Below are 26,577 nucleotides of genomic sequence, written 5' to 3' on the forward strand. Positions count from 1 at the left end.
CATGTGGTTCTAGGCTTGGAAAAACCCTGTCCCAGATCTCTGCCACCACTATATACTAAGAAATTGTATGTAATTCCACGGGATTTTTCTGGCTTATCCCTGAGATGTTTATTGTAAAGAAGCTCCACAGTTTGTAGGGGATGGAACAAGTGCCATTTCTGGTCTTTCTTGGTAGTGTGTCATCTCTTCCTATGGCCCAGGAATCTGCAGCTCTGGGACACTTCAATACTGACTGCTAAGCAACATGTTCTGTGCCTCTGAGAGACAGGGAGGCCAGCAATATCCTGCACTGACTATAGTAGGGAGAGGTGTAAGTGTCCTGCTGTAGACCCAGCCTTTTCTCACTTAATTAAGAATGGACTTGAAACCTGTATATCTTATCTTTCAGTTTCTCTACTCCCATTCTCCATGTATTGCTTTCCCATTTTTACATTCGTACATTTGAATTCATAATCTAGTTTGGAGCTTACAGTTTTAACTATGTCCATTATCTGTCCTCTGGGGGACAGGATTCTTGAGTCTGCTTGCTGACCTCACTCATGACAACTACAACTAAGAGTCTTCTTGTCCTCAGACATTTCCTAGTCCTTCATGATATGTAACCTGCCTGGGTCCACTCTCTACTCAACCCTTACTAAGAGAGTAGATGAGTTATACAGAAAATTGCTATAGAAGAAAATAATATAGTGGGAAAGATTCACTTAAAGGAAATGTAAGGGGAAGTTAGGTTTGGGAAGGAAAGAATGTATTTTCTCCCATTACCAGGAATGTTTGGGCAGGAAAAAAAGAGGTGGCTGAGAAATAGAAGAGATGAAAAAGTCAAATCTGAGGACAGATACTAATGATAGTAACTAGAGGGAGAGTCCTTACTGATGGAATGCTTTTAGCAGGATGTACCTTGTCCCTCTAGCTTGGTTACTATGAATAAATGTTGCATTTACCAATTTATCAGGCATGGCTCATTGGAAAATGCCATATAAGCTCTATAATTAATAGGGTATAAAAAGGAAAAGTTTTGTTACTGAAATGACTCCTTTTGTGCATGTGATATCTCAGGCTTTTCCATGTTTCACTTAGATGGTCCATGTCCTTTGAATTACTAGCAAAACCAATGGGTATATTTCTGATTCCTGTGAGTCTTTAAAGTATAAACATGTTGGGAACCGCCCTGACTGGTATCAGAAGCTGAAACCCCCACCTAGGCTAAAGCTAAGGGAATGCCCTTGGAACCGTAAGCCAGCAAGGAGACAGAAGCTTATCTCCCTGGCAGCAATGCTGCTTCTGCTGCTTTATTCATAACTGAACCCCCAAAAGCTTGGTCGGTTAGCCAAAGACGGGTAAGATTCCCCACGGAGGGAATGACCTAAGACAGGCATGATCACTTTGGGAGGCCCCCCAGAAGAAGGACTTTGGGGGCTGCAGCAAAAGGGGGTGATGGACCCTCGCTCCTTGGCTTTGACATAGCCTGAGTTCTCATTGTCTGGGAGAAAATCTCCTTATTGTCTTAGTTCCCCTGCTCCAGCTAAGCCTGAAACAATGACAGGGTGGTGCAGCTCTGTGCTGAAAAGGGCGGATTCCCAGGGTGATCAGGCCTAAGAAAGAATATGTAAATTACTGTGAAACCTTCTTTGTTTAGAATGCTCTCAGTTGAATGAGAGGGGTCCAAGGAGGAAGTTAGTTTGTTCCTCAAAGTCTTACAGCTCTTTTACCCTGACTCAAAATAGACCAGCAGAATTCCTCGTTCCTTACTTCCCCCTAATGAGTACTGTACTTTACCTGAATTATTATGCAAAATGAGCCCAATAAAAGCAGGTATGGACTGTAAATCAGCGCGCTCCCCACTAGGGGGGTGGCCATTTCATCCCTACTTCCCCACAGAAACTAGTTTGTCTCTGTGCATGTGTTTGTTTCTCGCGTGTTTTTCGGCAAGCCATCAGCAGCGTTCCGTGGTCACTGCTGGCCGGTGACCCACGTGCAACATAAACATAATAGAAAATAGGTACGAACCTTTCCAAAGGAATGGCCTAGAAAACAAGACTCAGCAATCAAAAAATGGTTGGAAAATCTTTAGCATAATGTCTGGGCACAGGGTGAGCATAAATGAGAACTAAGGCTGCTGGTGATGGACAGAGAAAATAGCATGTAAGTGTTATATGGGAATAATACAACTACAAGAAAAAGAACAGAAGGGAGAGAGTAAATGGAAAATAGAATAAAGTCACTGGAAATAAAAGAATATCAGTTGGGGTTTACAAATCATCTCTAAGACTCAGCAGATATGAAAATCCAAAGACTAACAACTAAGAACATAGTATAGTCACTAAAACTGGATAGAGGAGAAGAAAAGAGCAGCTCCACAATTATTTCAGTATCGCTCATAGTAGGAAAATAAGGGATATTACCTAAAGAAAGTGAGGACTCAGGCATCATATAATAATGGGGAATGCAAATTAAAATTAAGTTGAAGTATCATGATTAGCCCATCGAATTGGAAAAGATCACAGAGCTTGGTAACATTGCATTGGTGAGAGAGTAAAAGAAGCATTTCATACATTGCTGGTAGTAACATAAATTGGTACAAACTCTATGCAGAGAACATTTATTTTTAAAATTTTTTAAAAAAATATTTTATTTTTAGAGAGGGGAAGGTAGGGAGAAAGAGAGGGAGAGAAACATCAATGTGGTTACCTCTTGAGCGCCCCCTACTGGGAACCTGGCCCACAACCCAGGCACGTGCCCTGACTGGGAATTGAACTGGTAACCCTTTTTGTTTGCAGGCTGGTGTTCAATCCAGTGAGACACATCAGCCAGGGCAGAACATTTAATGATTAAAGAAAAAGGATCAACCATCGTTCAGCTTCCCCATGTGAATGATTTTTCAGGGTAACCAAACATCCCTGATAGATGAGGAAAAGTTCTATACAAGATTCAATACATAACTTTGGAATAAATGGTAAAAGAAATATTGCTATTTTGCAAACTTCAACCAAAACAATGGATGGAATTATTAAATAAAAGGTCCATGGCCTGGCTGGTGTGTCTCAGTGGACCAGTACCAGACTGCGAACCAAAGGGTCACTGGTTCAATTCCCAGTCAGGGCACATGCCTGGGTTGCGGGCCAGGTCTACAGTAGGAGGTATACAAGAAGCAACCACACATTGATGTTTCTCTCCCTCTCTTTTTCCCTCCCTTCCCCTCTCTAAAAATAAATAAATAAATAAATAAATAGACCATGGGAAACGTTACAATGGAAAAATCATGTGGTCACCAACCGAACCCACTGAAGAATCTCAACATAAATAAGAGTAAAACAACCAGAAATAATGCACTGATGCATGGAGAGGTGAAAAGAAAGTGGGCCTGGGATTTGCTTCAAAATAATTCAGCAAAAATACTAACAACTGCAAAAACAACAAAAGTAATAAATTGAAGTGTGGCAAAATGTTGGTGACTAAAACTTTGTGATGGGGTTCATTAAACCATTATCTCTATTTTGTTTATGTTTGACATTTTACATAATAACAAAAAGGTAAAGCATATATTACCACCTTTTTTATGTTGGAATCAGCTTGCCATAATTTCATTTTGGATAGAAAATTAAAGATAAATGGAAATTTACTGAGAATGTGACAGTTTCTTTCAGGTATCTAAAAAAAACACACAAAAAGTAACAGTTTTGATAATTAAAAGAAGAGAAAAACTTCATTCCTTTACTTTATCACTTTATTTTCCTTTAAACTTTTTTGGAATCTGTTTTTAAGACTCCAAATTACTTAGAAATAAATTTCTAAGAAAATGTATTCATTTTGTGAATGAAAGATATTTAAGTTATCAGTGATTATCTGATTTAGAGAATTTTGCTTTGCAATAGGATATTTTCAGATATTGATTTATCAAAGAGATACCTACATAGTTACTAATATGTCCCCTTTAAAATGTGAAAATATTCAGAAGTAAAAATGTTACTCTTACCAGGTTATTACACATAATGGACATTATTTTTATGATTTATAATTGCTCACCCAGTCAGAGAGTTCTTTTATGTTGAAAGTATTCTCTGGTAGTTGACAGTTAGCTTTGTTTACCTTAAAAGAGAATATGAACTATGAATACCATTTTCTATCAATAAATTATGTTATCTATTATATATGTGGCTATTATATAGGTAATCAGATAGAGCTCAATAAACCAATGCATTTATCAATGATGAAGTAAAGTTCTATAAACTTCCATTTTTTAAATCTATTATTTCTTCACTTTTTGCAAGTATTTAAAAAGATGTAAGATGTTGCCACTGGAGACAGCAAAGCAATTCTTAGGGCACAGGTTTACTGGATACAGTTTCTAGACTTTGAGAATAAGAGCACTATAGAAATCCAAGGTACTTTTGACAAATTCAGCCCTTTTCCACTAATTGATGAATATTAATTTAGCATACACTATTTCCCAGGTGTGGGACAAAACATAAGCTAAAAAATTGTCCTGGTTACACATAGTTTAGTGTCTAATATAATAATCAGCAAACTCTTAAATCGAGATAGTAAATATTTTGAGATTGGGGCCATACAATCTCTGGTGCAACTATTCAACCTTGCCATTTTGTAGCACAAAACAGTCATAGACAATATATAAACAAGTGAGTGTAGATGTGTTTCCATAAGCTGTCTATGTGCCATAAACTGCCAACTGGCAAAAAAAAAAGTAAATCAGGCATCCAGGATACAGTTTCTCATTGGAGTAGTACTTACAGGTTTCAGGAAGGCCTCTTAGAGGAAGCATGCTGGAAAATCAGTAATCTAAAGCTCCGTCAGATCAAATGAATTCAAAAGACAGAAGGCAGGAAATAAAGAATCCAAGAACATAAATTAAGGAGAGGAAAACCAGATATACAGGGGAAAGGATCAACAAATAAAATGGGGGATTCTTGGGTACTTGAAGCAGTAAGGCGGGGAACCACTCTGTAAAGTACATGATTTTCTGACCTCTTTGCTGTACATCTGAAACTCATACAGAATAATATTAAATGTAAACTAATCAAAAAAAATAATAAATAAAAAAAAATTTAAACGTCGATTCTTAAAAAAACAAACAACAACAACAATAATAAAAAAAAACAGCTTCCTGATAAGACTAATCCAGGAAAAAAAAAGGGCAAATAACTAATATCAGAAATGAAAAGTACACATCACAGAGAGAAGTTTTATAAAACATCTTAAATCCTCATGGTGTTTCTCACTTTGAAATCCCCAAGTATTTTATGCCAAACATGTCCCTTTTATACACTACTTTAAAAAAAATATTCAACTCCACTTGATTCATATTTGTCTTCTTAAGACTCTAACTGGCCATTCACAATAGCATCAAAACAAATGAAATACTTAGAAATCAGTTTAACCAAGAAAGTGAAAGATCTGTACACTGGAACTATAAGACTTTGATAAAAGAGCTTGAAAAAAAACCCCAGAAGAAAATGTAAAGATATCCTGTACTCATGGGTTAGAAAACTTAATATTATTTAAATGTCCATACTGCATAAAGTAATCTATAGAGTCAATACAATTCCTCTCAAATTCTAATGGTGCATTTCACATACATAGAAAAAAAATCCTAAAATTTGTATGAACCACAAAATACCCTGAATAGTCAAAGCAATCCTGAGGAAGAACAAAGCTGGAGGTATCACACCTGCTGACTTATAACTATACTACAAAGCTGTAGCATTAAAAACAAAAATAGTATAGTACTGGCATAAATATAGACACACAGACCAATAGAATAGAATCAAGAGGCCAGAAATAAATACTTGCATATTTTTAAAAAATATTTATACTTCAGAGAGGGGTCGGGAGAGAGAAAGAGAGAGAAACATCATTGAGCCATTGGTATGTGTCCGGACCAGGGACTGGAACCCACAACTCTGGCATGCGCCCTGACCAGGAATCAAACCAGTTACCTTTCGCTTTGCAGAATGACACCTAATCCATTGAGCTACACCAGTCAGGGCTAAATCCTTACTTATTTGACAAGGGAGCCAAGAATACTTAATAGGGGAAGGAGAATCTCTTCAATAAATGCAGCTGGGACAAGATAACCACATGCAGAAATTGGACCCCTATCTTATAGCACTCAGAAAAAATTAACTCAAAATGGATTAAACTCTTAAACATAAGACCTAAACCCAAAAAACTCCTAGACGAAGAATGGAGAAAAGCTCCTTGGCACTGATCTTGGCAATGACTTTTAGTTTTTTCCTTATTATTGAATTTATTGGAGTGACATTGGTTAACAAAATTACACGGGTTTTCAGGTGCACAATTCCACAATACATCATCTGTACACTGTATTGTGTGTTCACAACCTGAAGTCAAATCTCCATCCATCACCATTTATCCCCCCCATACCTTCTTGCCTCCTCCCTCCACTCCCCCAATCAATCACACTGGTCTGTGTCCATGCGTTTTTTTTTTCATTAGATTCCACATATGAGTGAAATCAGATGGTACTTGTCTTTCTCTAGCTTATTTCACTTAGCATAATGCTCTCCAGGTCCTTCCATGCTTTTGGAAAGGGTAAGATTTTCTTCTTTATTACGGCTGAATAGTATTTCACTGTGTAAATGTACCATGGCTTTTTTATGCACTCATCTACTGATAGACACTTGGGCTGCTTCCAAATCTTGGCTACTGTAAATAATGCTGCAGTGAACACAGGGTTGCATATATGCTTTAGAATTAAGTGTTTCAAGATTCTTCGGACATATTCCTAAAAGTGGAATCCCTGAATCATAAGGCAGTTCCATTTTTAATTTTTTGAGGTAGCTCCATATTGCTTCCCACAGTGGCTGTTCCAATCTTCATTCCCACCAATAGTGCACAAGGGTTCCCTTTTCTCCACAACCTCACCAACACTTTTTTATTGATTGAGTGATGACAGTCATTCTGACAGGTGTGAGGTGATATCTCACTGTGGTTTTAATTTGCACTTCTCTGATGATTAGTGATTTTGACCATCTTTTCATGTCTGTGGACCTTCTGTATGTTTCTTTGGAGAAGTGTCTATTCGGGTCCTTTACCCATTTTTAATTGTTTTTTTTCCATGTTCAGTTTTGAAAGTTCTTTATAAATGTTGGATATTAACCCTTTATCAGGTATATTGGCAAATATATTCCTCCATTCAGTGGGTTGTCTTTTTATTTTGTCAATGGTTTCCCTTGCTGTGCAAAAATGTTTTAGTTTATAGTCCCATTTGTTAATTTTTTCTTTTGTTTCCTTTGCCTGAGGAAATATATCAGATAAAATACTGCTACAGGCAATGTCTAAGACTTTACTGCCTATGTTTTCTTCTAAGATTTTTATGGTTTTGGGTCTAACATTTGAGTCTTTAATCCATTTTGAATGTATTCTTGTGTGTGGTGTAACAAGGTGGTCTAGTTTCATTTTTTTGTACATATCTGTTCAATATTCCCAGCACCATTTATTGAATAAATTATTTTTAACCCAAACTATCTTTAACCCATTGTATGTGCTTGCTTCCTGTCGAATATCAATTGACTGAAAAGACATAGGTTTATTTCCGAGCTCCCTATTCTGTTCTGTTGACCTATATGTCTGTTTTTTATGTCAGTACCATGTTGTTTTGAATATTATTGTCTTATAATATAGTTTTTTTTGATATTACATAGTGTGAATCCTCCAACTTTATTCCTCTTTCTCAAGATTGCTGTTGCTATTTGGGTTTTGTTTTTTTTTTGTATCTGGTAGGAATTGTGTTGAATCTATAGATTGCTTTGGGAAGTATGGACATTTTAATGATGTTAATTCTTCCTATCCATGAACAGTATATGCTTCCACTTGTTTGTATCTTCTTCAATTCCTCTCTTTAGTGCCTTATAATTTTCCAAGTATAGATCTTTTACCTCCCTCATTAAATTTATTCCTAGGTATTTTTTGAAGCAATTATGAATAGGACTGTTTTCCTAGTTTCCATTCTGATAGTTCATTATTGGTATATAAAAATGTGACTGATCTCTAGATATTTATTTTGTATCCTGCTACTTGACTGAATTTATCAGTTCAAGTATTTTTTGTGTGTGTGGAATCTTTAGGGTTCTCTACATACAATATCATGTCATCTGCAAATAATGACAATTTTGACTCTTTCCCAATTTGAATGCCTTTTATTTCTTCTTCTTGTCTCATTTCTTCTTTTTATCCAGTACTGTGTTGAGTAAGAGTGGTGAAAGTGGACACCTCTGTCTTGTTCACAATCTTTAAGAGAAACACTTTAAGTTTCAGCCTGTTGGGTGTGATGTTAGTTGTGGGTTTGTCATATATGGCCTTTATTATGTTGAGGTATGTTACCTCTATTCTCACTTTGATAGAGTTTTTATCATAAATAGGTGCTAGATTTTACTGAATGCTTTTCTACATTTATTAATATGGTCATGTGGTTTCTATCCTTCATTTTGTTTATGTGGTGTATCATGTTTATTAATTTGTGGATATTGTACTAACATTGCACCCCCCAAATAAATTCATTTGATCATGGTATATGCTTTTTTTAACATATTGCTGGATCTGGTTGCCAATATTTTGTTGAGAATTTTAGCATCTATGTTTTTCACGGATATTGGTCTATAATTTTCTTTCTTTGTAGTGTCTTATCTGGTTTTGGAATTAGGATAATACTGACCTGGTAAAATGAGTTTGGAAAGCTTCCACCCTCTTGAATTTTATGAAACAGTTTGGGAAGGATAGGTATTACTTCTTCTTGGAATGTTTGTTAAAATTCACCTTCAAATCTGTCAGGTCCAGGGCTTTGGTTTGTTGGGAGTTTTTTTTATTGCTACTTCAATTTCAGTAGTTGTAATCTGTCTATTCAGATTCTCTGATTCCTCCTGATTTAGTTTTGGAAGACTGTACATTTCTAGAAATTTATCCATTTCATCCAGGTTGTCCAGTTTATTGGCATATAGTTGTTCATAATATTTTCTTACAATCCTTTGTATTCCTTTTTATTTATTGATTTAATTTTTATTTAAACATTTTTATTGTTCAAGTACAGTTTTCTGCTTTTCCCCACACCCTTCCTCACTCCCCAGCCCTCCCCACTTCCCTTCTCTGTTTCCACCTCCCCCTTGTTATTCTCCATGTGTCTTCTATAATTGTTCCTGCAAACCCTTCATCCTTTTTCCCCTGTAATCCCCTCCCCTCTCCCCTCTGGTCACTGTCAGCCTGTTCTCAATTTCAGTGTCTTTGGTTATATTTTGCTTGCTTGTTCATTTTGTTGATTAGGTTCCTGTTAAATGTGAGATCATATGGTATTTGTCCCTCACTGCCTGCCTTGTTTCACTTAGCATAATGCTCTCCAGTTTCATCCGCTGTCACAAAGGGTAGGAGCTCCTTCTTTCTTTCTGCTTCATGGAATTCCATTGTGTAAATGTACCATAGTTTTTTGGTCTATCATTTACTGATGGGCACTTAGGTTGCTTCCAGCACTTGGCTGTTGTAAATTGTGCTGCTATGAACATCGAGGTGCATAGGTTCTTCTGCATTGGTGTTTCGGGGTTCTTAGGATATAATCCTAGCAGCTGACTTGCTGGGTCAAATGCAGTTCCATTTTTAGTCTTCTGAGGAAATTCCATACTGTTCCATAGTGGTTGTACCAGTCTGCAATCCCACCAACAGTGTACTAGGGTTCCCTTTTCTCCACAATCTCTTCAACACTTGTTGTTTGTTGTTTGTTTATGATGGCCATTCTCAATGGTGTGAGGTGGTATCTCATTGTGGTTTTAATTTGCATGTCTCTGATAGCTAGCGATACTGAGCATCTTTTCATATGTCTCTGGACCCTCTGTATGTCCTTCTTGGAGAAGTGTCTGTTTAAGTCCTTTGCCCATTTTTTAATTGGATTGCTTGTCTTGTTAGAGTGGAGTTGTGTGAGTTCTTTATATATTTTGGACATCAAATCCTTGTCTGAGGTATCATTGGCAAATATGTTTTCCCATAGGTTGGTTCTCTTTTCATTTTAATACTGTTTTCTTTAGCTGTGCAGAAGCTTTTTATTTTGATGAGATCCATTTGTTTATTCTTTCCTTTATGTCCCTTGCTCTAGGGGACATATCAGTGAAAATATTATTGTGTGTAATATCTGAGATTTTCCTGCCTATGTTCTCCTCTAAGACTTTAATGGTATCATGGTTTATATTTAAATCTTTTATCCACCTTGAATTTATTTTTGTGTATGGTGTAAGTTGGTGTTGGAATTTCATTTTTTTGCATGTAGCTGTCCAGCTCTCCCAACACCATTTGTTGAAGAGGCTATTTTTACTCCATTTTATGCTGCTGCCCCCTTTGTTGAATACCTTTGTATTTCTTTGGTGTCAGTTGTTACTCCTTTTCTTTCATTTCTGATTTCTTTTATTTGGGTCCTTTCTCTTTTTCTCTCTCTTTTTTTTTAAAGATTTTTTAAAAGATTTTATTTATTTATTTTTAGAGAGGGAAGGGAGGGAGAAAGAGAGACTGAGAAACATCAATGTGCAGTTGCTGGGGGTCATGGCCTGCAATCCAGGCATGTGCCCTGACTGGGAATCGAACCTGTGATGCTTTGGTTCGCAGCTCGCGCTCAATCCACTGAGCTACGCCAGCCAGGGCTCTTTTTCTCTTGATAAGTCTGGTTAAAGGTTTGTCAATCTTATTTACTTTTTCAAAGAACCAGCTCTTGGTTTCATTGATCTTTTGTATTGTTTTCTTTTTTAGACTATTTTGTTTATTTCTGCTCTAATCTTTATTATTTCCTTCCTTCTATTCACTTTGGGCTTTGTTTGTTGTTCTTTCTCAACTTTCTATAAGTATAAAGTTAGATTGTTTATCTGAGATTTTTTTTTCTTGAGATGGGCCTGTATGTATGAATTTCCCTTTTAGAGTGCTTTTGCTGTGTCACATATATTTAGAGTTGTTGTATTCTCATTTTCATTTGTTTCGAGGTATCTTTTTATTTCTTCCCTGATCTCATTGTTAACCCATTCACTGTTTAATAACATGTTATTTAGCCTCCATGTCTTTGTGTGTTTTTCAGTTTTTTTCTTCTGATTGACTTCTGGTTTCACAGCATTGTAGCAGAGAAAATGCTTGATATTTCAATCTTCTTAAATTTACTGAGGCTTGTTTTGTGTCCTAACATGTGCTTTCTCCTAGAATATGTTCCATGTACATTTGTAAAGAATATGTATTCTGTTGCTTTAAGTTGAGATGCCCTAAAGATACCAATTAAATCCATCTGATCTAGTGTGTCATTTAAGGCCACTGTCTCCTTGTTCATTTTTTGTCTATCCATTGATGTCAGTGGACTGTTAAAATCTCCTACCGATCAGCACGGGAGTTTTGACCTGCTCCGTTTCCAACCTGGGCCAGTTCACCTTTCCTTAGGCAACCTGGTGGACCCCAGCTCCTGGAAAGTCACCATATTGATGCCGAACTTAGTGTGGACACCCAGTCAGCGTAGTGCACTGCAGCCCAGAACTCCTGGGCTGAAGTGATCTTCCTGCCTCAGCCTCCCAAGTAGCTGGGACTACAGGCATGCGCCACCATGCCCGGCAGAATCCTCTACTATGACTATTACTTTCAGTCTCTCCCATTATGTCCATCAAGATTTGCTCCACATATGTAGGCGATCCTTGTTGGGTGCATATATGGGATATATTGTCTCTTGGATTGCTTTTCATCATTATGTAGTGGCTTTCTTTTCCACTTACTATAGCCTTGGTTTTAAAGTGCATTTTATCAAATATAAGTATTGCTTCTGCATCCTTTTTTAAAAATTTCCATTTGCATGCAATATCTTTTTCTATCCCTTTACTTTTAATCTGTACCTATTTTTCATTCTGAGTTGGGCCTCTTATTGACAGCATATATCTTATTTTCTTATCTAGCAGCTACCTTATATCTTTTGATTGAAGCATTCACATTTTAAAGTGATTATTGATAGGTATGTGTTTATGGCCATTTTATTCTTTTAACTATGTTCCTCTGTTTTTTCTCTCTTCTTCTCCTTCTTAAAGCAGGTCCTTTAATGTTTTTTGTAATATTGGTTTGGTGGTAACAATTCCTTTAGCTCTTTCTCATCTAGGAAGCTCTTTATTTCTTCTTGAATTTTAAATAACCTGCTGGGTAAAGTAGTCTTGTTGTAGGTCCTTGCTTTTCAGCACTTTCAATGTTTCATGCCAGTTCCTTCTGGTCTAAAACATTTTTGTTGAGAAATCATCTGACAGTCTTATGGCAGTCCCTTGTAGGTAACTGTCTCTTGTGGCTTTTAAGATTCTTTCTTTGTCTTTAACTTTTGCCGTTTTAATTATGATGTGTCTTGGAGTGGGCCTCTTTGCATCCATCTTGTTTGGAATATTGTGTTTCCTGGAATGTGTGTCTTTTTCCATCACTGCCAAGTTAGGAAGTTTTCGGTCATTATTTCAAATAGGCTCTTGGTCCCTTGCTCCGTCTCTCTCCTTATGGTATTCCTATGATGTGGATGTTGTTACACTTCATGTTGTTCCAAAGTCCCTTAAATTATCATCCTTCCTTTTTTTCTTTTTTTTTTTTTTGCTGCTCTGATTGGGTGTTTCTTTTCTACCTTGTCTTCCAAATCACTGATTTGAACCTTGCCTCACCAAACCACTGTTTATTCCTTTTCAGCATATTCTTCATTTCAGATATGTTTTTTAATACCTGATTGGCCCTTTTTTAATGGCTTCTATGCCTTTTTTAATGTTGTTGAGTATACTTATAACCATTACTTTGAACTCTATATTTGATAAATTTAGATGATAAACTGTACATAATATTTTCTCCTATTGGCTTTTTATCTGGAGATTTCTCCTATTTCATTTAGGAACCGCCTCCCTATTTTGCCTGCCTTTTTGTGCTTGTTTCTATGTGTTAGATAAATTTGCTACAATTCCCAGTCTTTGTGGGGTGGACTTATATAGTAGGCATTTTGTGGGTTCAATGTTGCAGTCTCCTTGATCATCTGAGCTGGGTGCTCCAGGAATGTCCCTTGTGTGGATTCTGTAGGCCCTCCTGTTGTAATTGAGTCTTGATTGCTGTTGGCCCATTTGTACATGGGATCGACTCTCAGGCTGGTGTGGGGCTCATTCCCAGCCACGGTGTGCAAAGTACTGACCACATGAAGCAGAATTCACCTCTGCAGTGTTTGGTGCCTGCTGAGATCTCACTTTGAATATGCTGTTTGTGAAGCTTACTGGATACTGCTTTGACGTTGTCTGAAGCTGGCCACTGTGTGTTGGTTCTGGGCCTCTTGGGAGGTATGCTGGTGCAGACCAATGAAAGATGCTGCCTGTGAGTGGCCTTCAGCAACTAGTTTGGAGCTACAGGTGGTGCACAGTTTGCAGCTGCCTCTGCTGGACCTGGGTGTGTGCAGAAAGGACCAAGCTGGTCACCAAGGCATGCTTTTACCAGCACCAGGCCTGAGGACACATTCACCTGCTGGCTGGTTGTTAGGTTCAGTTACCCTTCCATGTGGATTCTGATAATACGTACAAGCCTAAAAGCTTGTCAGTGAATTTCTTGATATGACACCAAAGCACATGCAACAAAAGAGAAACTAAAGAAATTAACTACATCAAACTAAAAAGCCTGTGCACAGCAAAAGAAACAGTCAACAAAATGAAAAGGCAACCTGTGAATGGGAGAAAATATTTGCAAATCATATATCAGATGAGGAATCAATATACAAAATATATACAGAACTCATGTAGTGAGCAAAAAAAACAATCTGATTATAAAATAAGCAGACGAACTGAACAGATATTTCTATTCAAATGGCCAACAGGTCCATAAAAAGGTGCTCAATGACACTAATCATCAGGGAAATACAAATTCAAAACCACAAGGAGGTGTCATCTCACACGTTAAACTGGCTATCACCAAATGCCAAGAGATAACAAGTGGTGGTGAGATGTGAAGAAAAGGGAACTTTATACATTGTTGATAGAAATGTTAAATTGGTGCAGCTGTTATGACAACAGCATGGAGTTCCTCAAAAAATTAAAACAGAACTACCATGTGATCCAGTAATCCCACTTCTGGGTATATATCCAAGGGAAATTAAATCACTGTCTCAAAGAGATATCTGCAACCCCATGTTTATCACAGTCATGTTTACAGTAGCCAATACAGAGAAACAACATAAGCATTCATGGATTGATGAATGGGTAAAGAATATGTGATAAACACACACACACACACACAACACACACCACACATATATATTATTTAGCCATGAGAAAGAAGGAAATCCTTACATTTGTGACAACATGGATAGACCTCAAGGACATTATGTTAAGTGAGATAAGGCAGGCAGAGAAACAAAATTGTATGAATTCACTTATATGTAGAAGCTAAACAGGCTGAACTACTAGATACAGAAATTAGAATGATGGCTGTCAAGGGTTTCAAAGTATACATACTTCCAGTTATAAAATGAATTAAGTTCTAGGGATGTAATGTACATCATGGTGATTATAGTTAACTGCACTTTACTATATACTTGAAAGTTGCTAAGAGAATAGCTCTTAAGTATTATCATCACAATAAAGAAATGGTAGTTATGCGAGGTGGTAGAAGTGTTAGCTAAAGCTATGATTGTAATCATTTTGTAATACATAAATGTATCAGATCAACACACTGCACACCTTAAACTTACACAATATTATACGTCAATTATATCTCCATAAAGCAGGAGAAGAAATATACTTAGAAATATCAGTAATATATTAGTACTTCTGAAAAGCACTAACTCTTGTACATATTTTTTCCTATTGAGACTGATACTCTGTGGTGAAATTTGCTTTGATTGCCATTTAGCAAATTATATTTGTAAAAGCATCTTATTTGGCTAATTTTTTAATCGAACATTATCAACTTAAATCTCGTTTTATTTAAAATGCTCTGGCTCCTTCTTACCTCCAACAGTCATTAAGTTTATTAGTAGACTAACCTTAGGTTACTTCTAGATTATGCTGTGTACTCTATTGAAAATGCTAAATCATTCTCACATTTGAGTACAGAATGGGACAAAAATAGGCTTACAAATTGTGAGTATGTGGAACACAGAGTTTATTCTTGCTTTATTATTTATTAATTATTGTGTTTTTTTCAATTCAAACAACTGTTAATCTACTTTTGTACCACTCTATATTTGTGCACCATATATATTATATATAATAGTATATGTTATATAATGGTATAATTACATATTATACCATGGTATAATATATATGATTATTATAATAGCATATATTACATGTAATATATAATGATATATAACATATATACAATACTATATAATGTGATCATGGTATTATATATACAATATATAGTATAGTGTGTGTATACATGCATACAAAATATATGTGTATATATACACAATATGTATTGTATATTGTGTGTATGCAATATTGTATACAATACAATATTGTTATATATGTATATTATATGTCATATTTATTATGTACTACATATACACTAATATGTATAATATATCCTAAATTGTTGTATTATTGTATTGCATATAATATAATATGTAATTCAATATAATAATACAATATAAAAGTATATATTTTTCCTAGTCTATCCTGTTAGCAAAACAAGCAAAATTTTGAATTATTAAGGGCTAAATAACATATTTTATTTCTGTTGTGAAAAATATAATAAAACAAGATTCCAACTGGCTGAAACCTAAGGAGATGTTGATTTAGTAAGTGGTATATACATCCCTTTGGAGATGAACCCTTACCTTATACACTATTTTCATTACTTTTAGAAGATTTTCAACATTGCGGTTACTCTGATCTTTGGATCCCATTGTACAACTGAGCAATGACGGCTGATTTAAGCATCTGGACCAGTGTGTTGAGAGTAGATTCTTGCAAAGATGCCCAGTATTGCCCTGAAGGTGTAAAATCAGCCATGATAAATATATACTCCTCCAAAGGCCCCAAAGAAAACTTCCTCAGTTTCTACTGGGTTCTTCATGTGAGAATAGATAATATTTTCCATTTCTGATAGAACACTCCATAAAATATGTTTTCCTAAGGTTATCATCCTGGGACATTTGTTAATCACAGATAACATTTTTTTCATGATTAAGTATCATTGGAATTAAAAGCTCAAATTCAAGATTTTGAAGAATGGTATTTATGCCTGATTACTTGATTGATTTCATGATTTTCAAACTGAAATTCTATGGGTTATTTATAAAATCTGAAACATACATAGATGAAACACACACACATATACATACATACACAAAGCATGTCATCAAAGGTATATATTTTAATCTGTAAAAAATAATACCTATGTCTTCACACTTTATGAGCACCTGGTATTTATGGATATATTTTTAAATAATATCAGATAACAATATTTTAATAAAACTGATGTTAGAACTCAGATATTGTACCTTTAAAGGACAATTCTCAGGAAACAAACCTATCAAATGTTAAAATATATTGTCCATCTAATGTAATTAAAATAGTATGACTGAATGTACAAATTCCATACATGGATCCAAATGCACATGAAACCTTAGTATATGACGAAGGTGGCATTGCATATTAGTGGGAATGAAACAGATCATTCAATAAATGTCTGTGTACAGATGGAAACTGATCCAGAAAAAAATTTAATCAAGATAAATTTCATATGGATCAAAGATTCAGACATAAAATTGAGACAATAAAAATTCTAGTAAGAGCATGGGAATGTCTTTTTTGTTTGTTTCAGAGTGAGGGAGGAGTCTTTTTGAAGTATGACCCAAACTCAGAAACTATAAAGGAAAATGTTAATATAGTAGGTTTCATAAAATGTTTAAAAATTATGCATGGCAAAAAATACCACAAAGTAAAAACTGTTTTAAAAACCTAAAAAAAATTTGTAACTCATGTTTATTGGTAAAGAAACATTTGTAGCATATTGTTAATAAAGGATTAGCTGTCTTAGTAGTTTAAAACCTCCTAAAGATAAAAGAAATACTAACAACAAATGGAAAAAAGGGCAAGAGGAGAGAACTGATAGTTCTCAGAATATGATATACAAATGGAACTGAGATACAAGAAAACCAGCACAGCCTCATTCACAATGAGTAAATTAAAATTAAGAGATTCTTTTCATACTGGAAAATACCAAAGTTCAATAACACTGTAGAAAAATGCATGGGCTAATGCTCTCATATTTGTTCATGGGACATAAACTGATAAATCTGTCAGGCCTGCCATGTTGCCCAAACTCCAGGGGTGCAATTTACTTAGACTATAGTGTAAATGGTGGCCACTTAATGTTGGGCAACATGGTGGCCCAGACTTCTGTGGAAGTCTGGCCAAATCTCTTAAAATTTAAAATGCACATAAAACTTGACTCAGTAATTTCACTTTCTAGAATTTTCCCTGCCTGTGTAAATTTATATATGTACAAAGAAATGCATGTTAGCATTATAATAGCAAAAGTTTAGAAACAACAATTCATAGTATATCCTCCCAACAGAATACTATTCAGCCATTAAATATTATAGAATAAGGCAGTTCCATAGGTCTAATAACAGAATGCTCTCCGTGATATACTGTTATACAGGAAAAAGCAAGTTGCTAAATAATATGAATGGTATGCTACCATTAAAAAGAAACAATACATTCTTTCAAAGGCTGCACAAGGAACTACATTCTGTAATGGCTTTCTGGGAAGGGAACTGGGTGGCTGATATTTCACAGTGTATATCATTGGTACCTTTTTAAGCTTTGGATCTTGAACATTAGCTTAAACTTGTACAAGGACATCTTATAGCAGTGAATAAAAAAATAACACGAAGCTTAATATTTCTTTTCATCACCTCTTTTAAAAATGTTTAAAGTTTTATTTAAAACAACATGAGCAAGAAGTTTTAAAATGGATTGTCTTAACTGGATCCTCTGGTTATTAAGCTCTGATGTCAAAGCCATATCTAAGTCTAAGAATTAACATGCCTTGTATGATAACAGTAATGTTTGTAATAGTTTTAGGGTTATCTTTTCAGTAATTCACATATCCTGTACTCAAATATTTTTGCATTTTGAAATCTTCTATCCAAAATTTGCTACAACCTGTACTTCAGACAGTCTATTGAGAGTACAGATAAAGTGACATGAAAGTAATCAGACTTACTCAGGATGTCTAAAGATCTGTCACTCATTTTACAAATGACCTGTGCAAATGGAACCACCAGAGTTTCTGAATTCCCAAAATCTTGCATCACAGGACATTGTGGGAGCAGAAGGAAAATTGATACTGCTTCTTGGTGTGGAGAAGCATGTGGAAGAGCTCTGAGTAGATTCTCCTTGAGACATGTCATTATCTGCAATTGAAACATGATCAGAGAAAAGCCCCTGGTAAGTTTTGGGATCTTGGATTTGATTCCATCACTTTCCAATTGGAATGATTACTTTAGTTTTCCTGAAACCTGTTGTTCAGCACTCCTTACGTCCCAAATGTTTCTAAAGTAGTGTGTGAGAGCCATCCGCCCTATTTTATATTGAAGTGCATGAGGAAATAAAAGTGAATCATGTGCATGTCATACTGAGTGAGTCATGAAGGTGGCTCAAGTTAGAAAGTGGCAGAGTAGGGATCCATACCCAGATCTATCTCACCTAAAATCTACATGGCAGAGAAAATGCCATATGTTCACCTCACCAATCACATTTCATCTTCCTCCTGGGTCCACAAAAGATGTTGTCTTTCAGCCTCCCCTGCAAGTAGATGGGTCCATGTGACTGAGTTCTAGCTGACCCAATGTGAATGAAGGTGATATATGACACTTTCAGGCACAGCGCCCCTACATCCTCTCATATGACCTTATATACTCTCTTTCCTAATCTGCCAACCAACATAAAGATCTACTGAAGGATTTAGTGGTTCCAGAGCCTAGAACTCTAGAAAGAAGGAGCCCAAGTCACCCCTGCAGAGATGGGAAGGGTAACAGAATATGCCATCCCAAAATATGCCCCTCTGGGATGAGGATCATTTTGAGCTGAAGACAAGTAAAAACAAAACAAAACAGACAGCAAGCTTCCGGCTTCCCTCTGTCTACCTGAAAACAGAATAGAGATTCCTTTTGTGAAGATGGCTACCTGCTCCCAACTTCCTGTACCAGGAAGGAAATAACAACCATATCAGCAGAGATGATCTGGATGATCTGTCACTGAAAAAGAGTCTACACAAACAAACCTCACTAACCCTTTTCTACCATTAGTGTCCTCATATATTTGCCTTTCCACAATTTGGTGCCTCCAGAAGCTCAAAGTCCTTTTCCTTTGTCTTGTCACTTCTCTACAAAATTATTGTACTAAGAATCATATAAACCAAAGTTCTAACTGCCTTTAAATTTCTTATCATTAAGTATATATGAAGGATGCACCCATGAACAAACTTCTGTTTGTTTTTCACCTATTAATCTGTCTTTTCTCAGTCTAATTTGTAGGGCCCCAGCCAATGAAACTAAGTTTTCAAACTGTTTCACTAAGAACCCTTTCTCATGGAGCATTCTGTGTAAATAATGTTCTTTGGAACACACACTGGGAATATAGCACTGCAAGTCATCCCCCTTATCACCTAAAAAAATTTGGTTTTAAAATACACTTGATAAAATCTATTCTTTATCTTGAAAATAAAAAGGTAGTGTCCACTACACATGAAGGAACACCCTCCTCTTTCCCCTTCAGATGTAGGGACCCATGATGATATAAAGATAACTTTAAACTGAAGACATTTGAGATACAGCTGATGCAGAAAGAAGCCTTCAGAGGTTCTCTTATCTGACTAAAGGCTTCCAAGTGTAAAACAGCCATAAACCCCAAGCTTCAGTTGCACTTGGATGAGAAATTGCAAAAACAAACACTATCACAAGCTGTCATATCTTCCATTTGTCCCCCCAGAAGCCCATTTGTCTCCCCCCAAACTCCACTTATTTTCTTTCTCCCCCCTCCCTTTCCCTATTAAATTGGTATATAAGCCCTCATCACTAGCTATTCGTGGAAACTTTTCATCCAAACACTTCCGCATGCATGGGAATAAAGCTTGTTTTCTGTGTTCCTGTTAATCTGTCTATTGTCAGTTCTCAAGCGCCCAAACATACTGAACCTAAATTGGTAGAGGGAAGATTTTCCTTCCAACACCACCCACAACCAGAAAGTATTACATTGGAATAGACCTTAAAGATGAACTCAACTTATATAGGTAAATAAAGTGTGACCCAAAGATTATAAAGGACAAAGGATTTTGTTATCCTGCTTCCCAACTAGTGTTCTTTTCATGTTATGCTAGAAGTTATTTACCTCTCAAACACTAGTTTTCTCATCTTGAAAATAAAAATATTGTCATGTGTACATTTAAGTGCTCAAACATAAGAGCCAGCGCCTAATGATGGGGGGCTCAAGAGTTGGGAAATTTCAGTTTTAGGAAATAGTAAGCTTAGTAACTAATGCATGTAAAAAGCTATTGATTCAGGAACTGAGGGTATGACCCACTCTGACTCTGGGAAACCACAAGCAGTTCCACCTGTGTGCCCCAGGAGGCCTGCAAATGATGAAGATGGTATCTGAGCCATTGCGTTCCAGGGAGAGATGCTCACTGCCTAGGTAGACAGATAAAGAACTACCCATCAACAAATGAAAGAATGCTGCAGCTTTTTTTCTGATTAAATTTTTCCCTGAATGCCAAACCCCTTACTTACACCTTTCTTCTCCTTATAAAAAGGGTTGGTTTGAAATGGAATTTAAGATGGTCTGTTAGGGTACATAACCCACCATCTTCTCAGATCTCTGGTCATCTGAATAAAGCACCCACAGAGATTCAATCCCTGTCTCTGCTTATTGGTCTGGTAGCGATAGGCAGCCATGAAAGCCAGCTTTTCTGGTTTCCCACTAATACAGTGTCTGAAATACAGCAACCACAAAATGAACACTAGCCCCTGCCTATCAGGTCCCCTGACTCAGTTCCCAACAAAATTAAACTATAATCATATTGGTTTCTATAAGGAAATCCTATTACTCTATTTCTCAAGTAAATATGGACAATTACCATCGATGAAATCCAATCCTTTTTTGTTAACTTCTGGAAGGTATCACTTGCCATTTCTAAGTCCACATCAATGGAATTTATTTCTCCAGATTCTCTTTGGATTAAAGAAATGCAAAAAACCACATAAATAAATGGAAAGGAACATTTTTACACTTCATATGTCATTATTTAGTTTTATTTTATTACATGTCAGATATAAACTTTTTTTCTTAAAGTTTGCCTTTCAAAATAACCAATTTACTTGGCACAAAAAAACACATGAAATTTATGTTCTGCTAAAAGAGAGTAACAATGTATTACCTCCAGAATAGCTGCAATAACATCAAAATTTTATATGCTGGGTCCGAGAACTGAAAGCATTTACCCCCACTCTCATCTTGCAAAGAACTGAAACTACTTACTCCCCGACTCCAATACCCCCACACATTCCTTACCACGTACATTTACATTACTGTGGGATTCCACTGTTTCATTAGCATGACTTTACTATTTCAAGAGACACTTGCCCAAGCAAATGGTTTGATTGTTCATTATGGGAACTTCCTGAAAAGACCCATTAACTCTTCAATGAAAAGCATCCACAGTTTATGCCAATTCTTTGATTCTCTTGCTTCACAAATCATATCCTTGCTGTTTCCATTCATCTAGGATCCTAGTATCTTTTCCCAATCATAATCAAGCCCTCCCCTTCCCATATTGTAAAACTTGCCTTAAGCCAAACTGCCAATTCTTTTTTTAAAAGATTTTATTTACTGATTTTGAGGAGAAACAGGGAGGGAAATATCAATGTGTGGTTGCCTCTCACGTACCCCTACTGGGGACCTGACCCACAACCCAGGCATGTGCTCTGACTGGGAATCAAACTTGCAATTCTTTGGTTCACAGGCCAGCACTCAATCCACTGAGCCACACCAGACAGGGCCCAAACTGCCAATACTCAATAAATTCCGACCTGGCCTCCCCTCTCAGAAACACTATTAAAGCTTTGTATAGGTGTGGTGCTGTTCTTCCCTGGGTCATGTTGGTGATATCTGAGAAACCTGCATTCTGCCAAACAATTTGTCGTTATAATGTTCTATCAAAAAATACTTTATACTTTCTGGATTAGCCAACAATAGTAACCTCAGGGCTAAAATGTTATGCAAGTACTAAATCAAAGACTATATTGTTAAATATACTCTACTTTTCAGCCTTTGACATTGTAAGACCGCACCTTGAGGTTCATCACTCCTGTGAGGATACATGTCTACTTTAAAAGATGATATTCTCAGTGTAGAAAAAGACTAGAGCAGAAAAGAAAGAAGGTACTTTGTATGGTAGAGCCCTTAATCCCATCCTGGAAAGATGGCAAAAAGAGGACAGCAAATGGGAGAAATGGCAGAAATTAGGAAGCAGTGTCCTAATTTCTCTTCTCCTGCCTTTGTCCGGGATATGCAGATGTGGACAGGGATGCTTTTTTGAGCTCTAGAAAGATAGTGCCCCATGAGCTACCAGTGGGAGGCCATGACAGTGAACTTCCCTGGGCTTCTCTGGCTCCCAGATGAAGTTGTTGGAGTGGCTGAGAATGCATTTGGCTTAGGAACAAATGGGACAATAATACAAAACAATATTCAGTGTAAACTGTAATTTTAAAAATTAAAAAAAAAATACAGTAAATGTGGGGTGTGTAGGGTCAAGGAATAGCTGCAACAGGGGTTAAGCCAGCACCACCTAGTGGCCAGGAGGGGTTGGTTACCAGATGTGTATCATTTGAACCAATGAGCCAACTTGAGGCCAGCTCAACAAGGGGAGGGACAGGACCTGACTTGGTGAGGACTGAAATGAGTTATATGGGCTGCAGATTGACCAGCAGGGGACCAGCCTCCAGAGAAGGCAGAGGGCAACCTAAGGGCCCCTTCATGCTGCTATCTTCTCATTCATCTTCTCCTTTCTATACTGTTAAATTAATTAAACAAGGAAACTGTTAGACTGTGGAGGCTCTAATGCCATGGAGGCCTACATAAACAGACTAAAACCTAAGCTTGTAAATGCTTTAAAGTTATGAAATCAAAACCTAAAGACAACAGTCACAAATAGCTAACAGTTAAGATGCTTATGCTACAAAGCTTTTCTTATGCTTAAAGCTATAGCCAATCAAATAATTTCCTTTCTTTGCTTCTGCACTATCACTACACCAATCTCTCCCCTGGCTCCTATCAGCAGAATGCACCTAACCACTTCCAGTTTGGCACTATCCCATTTGAATCAATATTTGCTCAAATAAACTCTTAAAATGTTTAACATGCTTCAGCTTATCTTTTAATCGTTCTTAGTCACAGTACTGATGAGTATAGAAGGAGGGGAAGAAATATAAGACCATATGTTGAACATTATGCAAAGGAATTGTTTAAACTACTGGGTTATACCAACTCTTAAACCAAACAGATTTTCTTCTATAATAGTAAGACTAAAGATAAATAGGGAACTGCAAAGTACACCCTTGGACTTTAAGTACTAAGGCAATGAAATGATACCCATAGAAACAAAGATCCAGGAAAAAACCACCATTCCTCCAAGTTAGAGAACAAAGGAGGGCAGGATAGAGGAAGTAAACAATGTGAATTAGGTATTACAACTTAATAGTGGTCTGATATATAATTATCTTACAATATGGAAGAATTCTGTAATAACCTGTGGAGTTTTGTGTTGGGCTTTTTGTTTGTAGATAGCAAAATGCACAAATTGAACTGGCTGACTTCAAAGATTTCATTTAAAATATTCCCCAGTGCTTTAAATGAAGGTAAATCTCATGTAAATATTACCTTTTCTTTAAAAAACTTGCAGTCAGACAAGCAGGAGATGAAAATATCATTCTAATTTCACTGCAAAAGTAATAACATAAAGATTAAGTCATAACATACTCTAAAGCTTGCCTCCTCTCATGTCTGAAGATAACTGATGATGTGCAACCATTAATAATGAAAATAACAATTCTGCTAAGAGCCCTCCAAATGCTGGTTATACTTTGTGCATGTGACTGCTGAGTCTCACAACGGCCTTCCTAGCTGATTTGGTCAAGTCACCTAGACGTAAACAAAATCCATCCTTCTGAAAACATAAATTATGGAGCTCCAGAGAATAAACTATGAAGATATTTCATAGTTTAAAAAGTTCACTTTAGGGAAGATTTTGAGAGTCAGAAAGCATTTCTAATTCTCTCCTACATCTCCCTCACCTATCAAGGTGCCTGGAATATTGTGTGTCCTCAATACAGAATGGGGTAAAAGTAGGTTTACAGTTGTGAGTATGCAAAACACATAGTTTATTCTTGTATTATTATTTATTAATTATTGTACTATCTTCCATACGAACAACTGTAAACCCACTGTTGCCCCACCCTGTATACCTCTGTTAAGTGAACAATGAATCAATGAGTAAGTCAATGACTTTTTCAAACTAAGAGGTGGCTGAAAGGAATCATGGGAAATGCAAATGCCTTCATAACAAAGCCAAGCCCTCTCTCTTATGTCTAAGGTAAAATGACCATGGCTTCAGAATTAAATAAGAGTGGTTTATAATGATCTGACAGAGCCACCTCTTAGCCACTTCATGTCCAGTACTTCCAATTGTCACTGCCATCCATTGTTCCACCTGGGACTGGTTAATTCGGCTTATTTCTGGCAAGGTTTTCCTGGAAACATCTGTGGAACTAGTATCCTTCAAGGAAGAAAAAAAAAAGAACAATCAGGAACACACTCACACGTGCAGAGTAACAGATAACCCAGTAAAGCTGGTAGATAGGACCAGTGCTCTTAGACAGTGGGGTTGGTGGGAGGAGATATGGTATCAGATTGGTCTGGTTGTTCTAGTTCCTAGCTTTGGCCACTTTGCTTGGTCTGAACCTTAATTTATCATTTAAAAAAATGGGATAACACAAATGTATTAAAAACAGGAACTCAAACAGATAATCTGTAGGCCAATATTTAGTGCAGCATTATTTACAATAGTCATGTTCATTAACAGATGAATATTGTATATATACATACAATGTAATATTATTCAGCCATAAAAAAGAAGGGAATTCTGATACCTGCTACAACATGAACTTTGAAAATATGTTAAGTGAAATAAGCCAGACACAAAAGGACAAATATTGTATGATTTCACTTATTTTAGTAGAAACATTTACATGTACACAAAAAGTAGATTACAAATTACCTTGGGATGGGGGTGGGAGGTAATGTGTTACACATTTAATGTGTTTTCTGTTTGTGGTGAGGAAAAGCTTTGGAGATGGACAGTGGTGATGGTTGCATCCAACAACATTGTGAATGCAATTAATACCACTAAACTGTTCACTTAACATTGGTTAAAATAGCAAAGTTTGTTACACATATATTATAGATATAGATATGTAGATATATATTTTACCACAATAAAAAAGTGAGGTTACAATACCCAATACTTACCTCCCTGGGAGGTAAGTAAATACTAGTTTCTTTCTCCTCTTTAACCAGCCACAGATTTTTACTTTTATATCAGTAGTTTTCAAACTTCAGTGTACAACAGAATCATCTGGTGATCTTGTTAAAGCATAGATTGCTGGACCCATCCCCACAGTTTCTGATTCAATATAGCAGGGGTGGAGCTCAAAATTATATATCTGGTGAATTCCCAGGTGATGCCAATGCTGCTGGTTTGGGGACCACACTTTGAGAACCATGGTTCTGTACAACACTTGAAACCAAATGGTTTAGCCAAAGGTGTCAGAAATCACCATCTTGGAAAGAATAATCAGTCTCTAATATAGTCTTTCAAAGACATTAGTGTTCCCCTCTATGTTATACCTTGGTCTCTACTGAACTTGTGATGAGTCAGGAAATCCTGCATCACTTTTGTTTAAATAAAAATATTTTGAAAAAAATGTGTAACCATGACTCCTCAAGTTCCCTCCAGTTTCTTTATTTGAGTCCTGGGTATCCCCTGTAGTTCAGTCATGAAGAAGCTTTTTTTTCTTCCACGTGCCAGGAACTTTAGGACAATAAGGTACTCCCTATTGGCACCTACATATCGTTTCTTCCACTTTTGCTTCAAAATTCTGACTCCTTTGGAGGGCATGACATCAGACTATATCATCTGCCTCTCCTTCTATAATCATCTCCCAATGTCCTCGTCACTACCCTTCAGTCACTGAAAACTCTAGCACCTTGCTGACTGTCTTTCTCAACACCACTATGCCTGCCATCATTCTTCCTGTCATTCTGGGCTACTTCAGAATTGATTAACTCATTTCCCACCTCAATCTCTTAGTTCTTGATCTCATCTCCAATCTTCTCCTCTGCTCCACCTCAGCCACTCATGCCCTGGATCAGGGTTCCTAAAATGGCGCTACTGGTATTTTGCATCAGATAATTCTTTGTTGTGAGGGCCCGTTTTGTGCACTGTAGGATGTTCAGCAGCATCCCTGGCCTCCACCCACTG

At 36.6% G+C, this 26,577-nt stretch overlaps 1 protein-coding gene across 1 annotated transcript in view; it reads right to left on the reverse strand.

The window, feature by feature from the left end:
• The window catches only part of HERC6 (HECT and RLD domain containing E3 ubiquitin protein ligase family member 6), a 64,160-nt gene that overhangs the window by 17,530 nt on the left and 20,053 nt on the right, over nucleotides 1–26,577 (reverse strand). The window contains 9 exon segments of the mRNA XM_036026668.1: nucleotides 3,547–3,648; nucleotides 3,974–3,990; nucleotides 3,993–4,086; nucleotides 15,809–15,866; nucleotides 15,868–15,961; nucleotides 18,208–18,397; nucleotides 21,118–21,211; nucleotides 23,919–23,978; nucleotides 24,692–24,813. Of these exon segments, the coding sequence (XP_035882561.1) occupies nucleotides 3,547–3,648; nucleotides 3,974–3,990; nucleotides 3,993–4,086; nucleotides 15,809–15,866; nucleotides 15,868–15,961; nucleotides 18,208–18,397; nucleotides 21,118–21,211; nucleotides 23,919–23,978; nucleotides 24,692–24,813 (831 nt within the window).

This window comes from Phyllostomus discolor, chromosome 1 (genome assembly GCF_004126475.2).
Source record: "Phyllostomus discolor isolate MPI-MPIP mPhyDis1 chromosome 1, mPhyDis1.pri.v3, whole genome shotgun sequence".
NCBI lineage: Eukaryota > Metazoa > Chordata > Mammalia > Chiroptera > Phyllostomidae > Phyllostomus > Phyllostomus discolor.